Source organism: Pavona decussata, unplaced genomic scaffold (assembly GCF_977016875.1).
Source record: "Pavona decussata unplaced genomic scaffold, jaPavDecu1.1 SCAFFOLD_95, whole genome shotgun sequence".
Classification (NCBI taxonomy): Eukaryota; Metazoa; Cnidaria; class Anthozoa; order Scleractinia; family Agariciidae; genus Pavona; species Pavona decussata.
In genome coordinates, this window is record NW_028145512.1 from 2,163,731 (window position 1) to 2,173,527 (window position 9,797).

Below are 9,797 nucleotides of genomic sequence, written 5' to 3' on the forward strand. Positions count from 1 at the left end.
CATTATATTTAAATAACGTTTGATTTCAATATGATCTAAAAGACGAGTATAGTATTCTCATATCCTCTTGAGATGAGAACGCCGGGTTGTCACTGATTGGGAAGGAAGTGCTCCGGTGAAGGGTAGAAGCCCATGCAGTGTGGGACCATTCCGTTAATTCGCCTTCCTTGTTCGCGACAAAAAAAAAATTACTCAACCGTTTGTGTTTGACTGACTGTCGACTGTATAGCACCACTTCGGCTATAATGTCTCCTGAAGTAGAGTGAACTCCAGGTCTTACCAGATGGCAAGATGGCCTTTATCATTTGACTTTATCCATATGACTGTTCCACGGTTTTCTGCGCAGGCGTACATCCGCATCTTACCACAGACCTCACGTCTTCAAACACTGAAAACAATGAGAAAATTGCCACACCTTGTGTTCATCTTATTTTTCAGCATTATATATCATGCTACTGCCAACTTTCATTTTAGAGTAAAGGAATTCTTGACTGCTCAAAGACGTTAATTTTAACTCTTTGTATGACTGTTTTAAAAGCACTCATGAATTCTTTTCTTGTTGTCTTTAGTATTTTCATTAGCTTTCATAATTACTGTTACACACATATTCTTCCAGCAATTCTGTGCATTATTTTGTTACTGATGTTGGTAGTAGTAACGACATGTCTTCCTAAACGTTTTGTGTGTTTATGAAATAACATTGTTAAAGTGAACATGGCAACCCTTGCGGTCTTTTACAAGAATCTCCCACTTGGGCTCTTGGAATAATACTTTTTCTTTTAAACGGCACTACATTGGAATATTTGCATGTTTTGTAGCGATGACGACAGCAGATGTTTTTCTTAGTTTTTCAGTTTTGGGTGTTTAGTGTGGGGTTTAGAGATTGGGGTGTTTATGGTTTCTTGCTGACTGGGAAGGTATGTTTTCGACTGTTGCTGCCAGATTTTCATTTCTTATAAGAGTGAGGGTAAGACCTGTGTAAATAGAGCACTGTCGAGAATTGTGAGAATAGTTGTCGTGACTTGTGGTACCCGTCGTAAATCCCTGGTAAAAAGTAACAATGCTTGCCATGTTTCAGTTGTACTGAAGATGCCTTGTGTGATTCTAATAATAGGTTCTCGTAATATCAAAGAATCCGAGTCGCAGTAAATTTGCAATGTCACAATATCGTGTTTTCAGTGTAATAAGACTTTAAAATGAAGATTGATGACGGAAAATATATCAACTGTGGAACTTTTCGTAAGTAAACTATACTCAGTCACCAACCAATGTGGAACAGTACAATAAATAATCTGAGTTGGATGCTTTAACCGGCGACCCATCTAGATTCAGTAAAATACGCCTTCAAATGTAAATTGTCATCAACATACAAACTTTTTGGGGAGCGCTTGTTAATGTTTTAAGCAACGGATGCAATGTACGATGGTCAATGAGATTTGCCAAGCGATCGATAAACAATACTTTAAAATTTCATCGATTATATCTTTGATGGAAAGTGTGACTGGAGCTCGTTATCATTGCAGCTGTTCTCAAAGAATGCTTTCCCTAGACTTGACGAGAGCATGCAAATGGCACAAAAAGCGTGTTTCTACGAGAAAACAAAATGCATGAAAAAAATTGATCAATTGTTGTTAGACATTCATGCCTCAGCTCTTTCATTTCAAAGTTTCTTTTTCCAGGTACTTTGGTTAAGTTACTCAACTGAATGTTTGATTTTTAGAATAGCCATGTTCATTTTTCAGCAGTTATATTCAGTGGATAAAAGGTCATACGACCTACCTTGATAGAGATAACTTTATCTGCGTGATAGCATTTTTCAAGCTTCGACCAACCGGAATGACGCAAGTGGATAAATTTTGTCTGCCGGATAGCGATTTCGACACTGGACCCTGGATAAGAGTTATCCGCTCTTTGAACAAACGGGGCCTGGATAGTGCCATCATAATGAATATAGACTATTCACTGGATGAACCGCTATCCGGTCCCTTGCCATGGTGAAATCAGTCAATATGGAGCCTGAAAAATGGAAAAATATAGCCAACTGCTTTGAAGGAAAGTACGAGGTTCTTACCATTGCTGTTCTCCAAAAAAGCTTTCTCTTGACCAGACCATGCCAATGCTAAAACAAGATGCCTGTACTGGCATTTACGCGTGATGCTTAAAGTGGCCTCATTGATTCCCATTGTGTGCTTCGCAGATTTATAAAACTATCCTAGCTAATGGAATAGTTTGAGTCACAAAGTTAGGGTTATGTTGTTTCCCTTGTGTTACGCCTCTTATCGTTGTACCGGAAATTCCATTACTGCGTGATATTTTATCGTTGTGTTACTAGAAATCATACCGGAAATGACTTTTTCATAACGTGATGCTTATCAGTGACCTTTCCTTCGCGCATTGTGGTTCTAAACTGTCAAACAAAGCACGATTTCTTCGCCAGGAACTCTCCACTTTCCACCGTTTTAAATGTTGAGTGCTTCTAAGAAGTTATTTTGCGATTTACCGCTTCAAAATGGTTAATTTTCCTTTTGAAAACGGCACAGTTGAGTCCACAAAATGTTTACAATTACCCTGCGAGCAGAGGCCCTTCGATCTTCCTAGATAAGTCGACTTATCTAGAAAGATCGCAGGGCCTCTGCTCGCAGGGTAGTTTACAATATGGCCGCCACAAATTTAAATCCGGGTTTAATGAATAAATCAAAGGATGCTTTGATGTCACACAGGTAGAGGTGAGTGGGTCTCCTCCCTCGCGATATACGCGCCAAAAATGGATTTTGATTGGCCTGCTTTTGAAGACAATCAGAACAACACATCCCTACTAGAAGAGGGCAGAGTTTAAATGAATAAATTAATGGGCAGATTTGTGACTACAACGAAGAACAAAAACAGGATGCCTATGCTGGCATTTCGTGATGCTGTGTATGATTTATTTCTGTTGTTCGCTTTGCAGATTTTTAAAGCTATCCTCCCTTCGCAATTGAAATATTGCGTTACAGTACTCGAGATTATACCGGGAATTTCGCTCTGAAAACGTCATGACAGGGTGACTCACGCGCTAGTCAGGGCGTTTCTTATTTCCTATTTATCTATTCGCATGACGGGAAATAGCTTTCGGTAAACGTCATGACCCAGCGCATATTACATATCTGACTCACTAGCCTCACAGAAGATAGTATTATTGTGGAAGACAAAAATTAGAGACAGGCAAAAAGCTTTCCTAAATGAACACGAAAACTTTGAGATGAAATTGACAATCAAACCTTTAATTTTTTTATAGAGTGGATTTCCGTTTAGGTATCAGTTCGGCCGAAACCTGCAGCGCAGGTAATGTTTTGAGCTTGACTTTTCCTTTCCGTATTCAGTTCAGAACACGATCTGGCCTGTCAATGCCAAATTTCTTCTCCGCGAGCTGTCCATTTTCCACTGAAAGAACTTATTCTTTCGACTTACCGCTTCAAAAGGGTTAATTTTCTTTTTGAAAACGGCACGTTTGAATCTAAAACATTACAACAATATGGCCACGTCACTAAAGAAACCCGTTTTTGTTAAAGACAATAAGGACAATAGTAGACAAAAATATCCCCTCTAGGAGAAACCTGAATTTGATACATGTAAAACGAGTTAATAATTGAAAGATGCAGATTTCAGGCTACCATGAAGAAAAAAATAAACACGACGAAGATATCGAGCCCATTTTAAGACACGCGCTGCCCTCAGGGCATCACGCGTAAAAAAGGAAATCTACCCGTTTTTAGACACAGTATGCCCCTCAGGGCATATCGCGTAATAGTGACCCACAAAGCGTGTTTCTTCGAGAACTGAAAACGAAATGCTAGCCATAAAATTGATTATGGCATTTGTTTGAAATTTTCTTTATGCTGGCTGATGCTGCCTTTTTTCTTTTGTTTTTGCATTTGTAGATATTTCCAAGTACCTTGTTTGAAGTTATTTACTCAACTAAATGGTTGATTGTTTGAACAGCCATGTCTGTTTTTAAACACATTATCCAGTGCATGAAAAAAGTAATACGGCCTACCTTGATGTGGATAACTTCATCCGCTGGATCTACAAACAACCGGAATGACGCAAGTGGATACATTTTATCTGCCGGATAGCAATTTATTCGCTGGATAAGAGCTATCCGCTTTTTGAACAAAGGCGGCCAGTTCTTTTTAATTGTCTGATTGTTACGTTTAAAGGAAACAAGGTAATCAACACACACAGAGACTTTTCGAATTGTTAATTGAAAAAGTGGCATTGATAAAACACTGTGAAACAAAATTGATGTCAGCCCAACGTGGTTGTTTGATAATGAGGGCGACTAGTAGTAGTAGGAAAAACAATTCATCTTTACGAACAAGGTCACCACGATCACGTATTAGTATTCAATCCACGTTTTGTTTAAGCATGGTGCAAAAACCTATGTTTTTGTGGCACTGCCGTGTCCTGAATCAGTTGCTCAATTGAATGAGACAGAAGGTAACAAGGAAAAAGGCTCATTAATTACTTAGACCATTTTTGTTTCCAATTTATAACATTAGGAACCCATAACACACGTGTTAATAGCATACGTGTTAATAGCATACGTGTTAATAGCATACTCTTGATACAAAAGATTTTGATTTAACTTTAAAACATATATCAGCCAATATTTTTGATCGGTAGAAATTTCCGCTGATGTTGGAATGACTCAGCCTATGCCTCAGCATGATCTGCGTGTGTATTACTTACATTAAATAAAGCTTGAATATTTCAATCTTTTCATAATATTGAAATGGAAGTTTAAGCCGTTAGGGCGGCAAGACAGGTCGACTTTTAATTTCTCTTCACGGTAGTGAAGACCGACACGTAACGAGAAGGAAGGTTATCATCAAATTGGTGTCTCGATTTCAGACCATCAAATAAGCAGAATGGCTAAAATGTCTTTGATGTATCACAATCAGCTCTGAGGTGTTTTTTAATATTTCGAACTGAAAGGCGGTTAAAAAAATAAAGTTTAAAAGATGTTTACTTTGTAGCTTTGGCGGTTCCTTGCTTATTGCAACACGGGTTAATGTGTTGTTTTGATTTGTGGGGTTTAGATGAAAATCAATTACAAAGGTTCTCTTCAAACCAACCGAAGGAGTAATTTTAATGGAAATAATAAAAGAAAGCAAAAAACGGTTATCCGGTTGTCAAAAACTGTAGCAGTTTTCAATGGGTTTCCTTACAGTTGTCGAAGACTTTGTTTCCGGCAAATATTTTTTTTATAATTTCGGTCGTAAACACTAAGTTAGATAGTATGGGAAACGCAAAGCTTTTTTGGACCAGAAGCGATATTCCTATCTATAAAAGTTTTTTTCTCCTTTACTTTTATTGTCGAGGGTCTTTTTAGTGTAAGGAGGGACGTTTGAATTTTTGGTAGATTTAAACATGTAGTATCCCTCACAGTAGGTGGAAAGCTGAAGGCTGAAAAATTCAAATTTTCTTATGACAACTAGATGCGGCTGTTTTTTAGCGTCTGCAGCCTCAAAATAAATATTCTTAAGCTTATTTCTTTTGCTGTTTAATGTCAAGGTCTTTTAACTACAACGACGCGCTGGATTATGATTTTGTCGATAACCTTAAAATTGGTCAAGATTCTTATCAATCTTATTTTATATTTAAATAGCCGACTACAGCTGATTTAAGAAGTTAGGATATTTAGTTAAAGATGTTGATATCAAATGTGTCTTGACAGGCAGTTTATTGTTTTGAACCCTCAGGGGCTGTTTCCTTGCGGCGCATTTTATTAATTTCCTGTGTCACGTGATGGCAAATTGTGTCATTGACTCATTAAATTCTGTAAACGCGTATTCTTTCAGCACAAAGCTTGTCAAGACATCCAGTAAGCAAGAGTGAAACTAGTTTTGTGATAATGCTTTGGCCAAAATGGTTTAACTTTGCTTCACTTTGAGAAGAATTTTAAAGGAAAGATACCCGCTGTTGTACGCATCTCCTTTGGATCAAGTCATAGAAATATCGAGTGGAAAAAACAGTCGACGAATTTATGAAAACTAAGACTAACTAACTTTGGCACAATTTCCTATTCATGTGACCAAGGTGATTCATTAGTTCCACGTAATAACGTTTCAGGATGAGAGCGTCGCCGGAAAGCTTGGAGAATTTCAAATTGTCTCGGCAATAATGAACGGAACCGTCGAATTACACAACGACGACCAACCATGAATGAATGTGGTGAGGGGACTTCGGCGGCAGAAGCAGTCACTATTGTGGCAGCAACCTGTAGCCTGTTGTTCGGTTTGGTCGCAGTTTTAACAAACGGTGTTCTTTTACTTACACTCTACAAAGATCCGTACAATTATTTCCGAGCTCGCCCTACTGCGTATTTCGTCGCAAGTCTCTCTGTAAGTGATTTTCTTGGAGGCTTGTTAGTACAACCCTTGTACTCAGTTTACATGATTAGCATTGCGGCTAAATTTCAGCAGCGGAAACTCTGTGATGTTTCACTTATTCTCTCTCACGTAACCACCAAGATATCAATTTTTACAGTGGTCGCCTTATCACTGGACAGGTTTTTAGCTGTGAAGCTTTCGTGGAGATACAAAAGCCTCATAACCGTTCGAAAAGTCGTTTCTTGTGACATTCTGATCTGGCTCTTATCCGTGATATTTGAGGCGTCACATGCAGCGGTGGAATCTGGAGAAATATTCCATGCGATTGATCTTCATCTTCAAACTACAGTCCCATTAACGATCATGCTCGCTCTCTATACTGCCACCTACATTGAATTTCGTCGTTACTCAAGAAATGTCATTTTTATGCAAGCTTACACAGGTGGAAGACGGCGCGTTTTCGTTCGAAACATTAGACTCGAAAAGAAGATAGTACTGACTGTGATCGTTATCATCATTGTGCTTTTCATATCGCTGTTGCCGTATTTAATTGTTAAAAATTTAGAAGATCATTGTCATGAAGAAGATAGCAGTGAATGTAGCGAATTAGGTTTTGTGTTGCTTAGAGCCCTGTCTGTGCCAATGTTGTGTGTTAGCTGTGCCTTCAACCCATTTCTCTATGCATGGAGAATACCCCAATACAGGCAAGCTTTACGGGTGGTTCAGCGCAGGGCTTGTAGAAGATGTCGACGACAAAGTCGTGCAACCAGTGCATTAAACATCCCCACAGTTCTAGCATCCGCTAGTATCGTGGAGCAAAACACTCCCGCAGTTGGCCATCTCCAACAAAAGCAAGATGGACTGTAAACTACCGAGGGTTTAAGCTACGTTGAATTTAGATGCAAGTGAAGCTCATAATAAGGCAGTGATGTTCAACATTTCTTCCGCTTTCACGGAGAATCAATCCGCGTATATAACACATGCTGAACAACATTTTTTCCTATCAAGAGTTCAATTTATTCATGCCCCTTAGCTCTTACATTGAAGGCCGGATTACTGCCAACATGACGACTTTGACAAATCATTACTCTTTTACGATAAAACTGAAAGATTCGGGTTCTTGGTAATGAGCAACAATTCAAAAAATTCATAATTTTAGGGGATAGATTTAATGGACGGTGCGAATTTATCGCAGGTTTAGAAGTCACGCAGGGATGTGTATAAAACAAAGACAAAGGGGTATAGCTTTGAGATGAGACGAATAATATAATAGAATAATATTATGAATAATATATGACAGCAGAAAACCAAGTATCGGAAATAAAGGTTAAGGTAACGTTTCTTCAAAACACAAATTTAGTTGATGAAAAATGTTAAATTAAGCTATTTCACCATACTGAATGGTTTAATCAAGGTTCCTAGCGAAGAGACGGCCTTTTCTGAAAGGTTGTAATTAGTCTTTTGTAAAATCCGACAGTTAAGCTATGTACATAATAAATGACCAAAATAAAACAGCAGGTGGATAAAATTCGTCCCTAAAGTAGAATTATAAGAGGCCCCTTACTTATTCTGACTTTACAAAAGCCTAGATTAAGGGTAAATCGAGAGTATTTATTTCAGAATTCCGAAACGAAATACACTCAAAAATGTATGCTGTTCCTATTAACAAGCTGAGAAAAATACATATTCATAAAGCCAAAGCAAAAGTCCCAGTAAAATGCGCTGTTAGTTTATAGACTGCCCTGAAGTATTCATTAAAGGCGCAATACCTGTTTGCATCCTCAATTCATTAGGTGCTAATGTGCATTATTTTACGAAAATGATGCCTCGAGGGTCATTAAATGGATCAACCGACATTCTTAGTTAGAGCAGCTGCATGATGTTCTTTATTATTGCTATTAATAAGGCGACTGAGAAAGTTTGAAGAATAATGGATTTTCCGATTGGTCCGCGGTAAAAAACAAAAACTTAAAAGCTGTCATAAACGTTCAAGAGGATACGTCAACAAAATAACACTGAAAATTGTGTTTAAAAGCGTCGTCGTGTCTGTATGTTAATTTCCCATTCTTCTCAGGGCGATTTTAACTTTTGAATTTCGTTAAAAGACGAGCCTTTTTTCGTTCCGTCTTCCAGAGACTCGCTCTGGTGCTCTTTTGATTTCCCAGCCTGACGGCCGAGGATACATTGTGCATTATGCGTTATCGACCAATAAACATATCAGCCTATAATTTCGGTAGTACCGAAGTCTTCTAGGGTGAGGTTTATGTCTTCCGATATCATTAAATTCTAGAACTTTAGTACAAGCAACTGGAACATTATCAGAAATCGGTTAGACGAAGCAATTATGAACAAGAATCTTCGATGAAACAACCATCCCACTGTGTAAACAGGACCTAAAGGTGTTTCAATACAGTTTTACAGAGACCATAACTCATTTTTTCAACCCGCTTTTTGGTATACTCAATTAATCTTCCCTGATACCGGTCCATGGAAAAGTTAAACCGGTGGTTATTGGTTTTGGATTTTACTCTGGAACGTGCAAAATTCACGATTTACTGATTTCGGGATTTTTTGTTTATCTTCGTCATGGTATATCGATTTTACTAAAATCAATCAATCAATCAATCAATCAATCAATCAATCAATCAATCAATCAATCAATCAATCCTGACAAATTTCAATCAAAAAAACAACAACTGGTGTAAATGGCACATCAATCGGTAGGTATTGGGTATGGTCCCTCAAGAACTGTTCTGAAACACAGTAGGGGGTATCCTGTGGTAATAAGTGTCCATAGTCCATAGATGCATAGATGTTTTTTTCCTCTTTTTTCTGTGATCAATGGCTAATCGTAGGCCCTGGGAAAAGCTGTTACTGGTTGAAGTGAAATGAAGAAATCTCCTTTCTTACTATCCTTAAGGTTACCCTATACCTTCAGAGGTGTCTAGCGTCCAAGCGATGTAGCGCGTCCGGTTTAAACTGTAGATACCTAAGCCCCTGTATCAAATTAAAGCTTATAGAGCTGGTTATCAAACGATACCAAGAACTTTGAACGAAAATAAATTGTCCAATTTTTCACTACCTCTAAATATGAGCGTCCGAATCACCTTTTGAAAGCTACAAGTCAAAGCAAAATTTTGTTTTTCGCTAATTTAATTTGCTCCTCAGTTTTCGGACCCAAAGCGCTAAAAAAACGTGTCTGCGTTTTGCCATATTCAATCACAGTGAAAAGTTACAGAAAATTTTCGAAATAGGATAAAAAAAATGTAGAATGATCATACAAAAATCGCACTCGGAGAAAAAATATGTCGAAAGAAACAATTCGCAGACACGTGTTTGTTGTTTATAAGTTAAACTAGCTACTGTCCAAATTTGAAGGCAAACGAACAAATTCGCTTTCCAAGAGGAAAAATTGATTCGAGAAAA

At 38.0% G+C, this 9,797-nt stretch overlaps 1 protein-coding gene across 1 annotated transcript; it reads left to right on the forward strand.

The window, feature by feature from the left end:
* Positions 1-5,828: 5,828 nt before the first annotated feature.
* Positions 5,829-7,899, forward strand: LOC146473090 (adenosine receptor A3-like). Its single transcript, XM_085118943.1, has one exon. The coding sequence runs from the start codon at positions 6,201-6,203 to the stop codon at positions 7,236-7,238; it is 1,038 nt and encodes a 345-aa protein (XP_084975069.1). The 5' UTR covers positions 5,829-6,200; the 3' UTR covers positions 7,239-7,899.
* Positions 7,900-9,797: the final 1,898 nt, after the last annotated feature.

What these genes read in the sequence shown, in the direction of transcription:
- LOC146473090 (XM_085118943.1), top strand. Translation starts at nt 6,201, where the DNA reads ATGAATGAATGTGGTGAGGGGACTTCGGCGGCAGAAGCAGTCACTATT.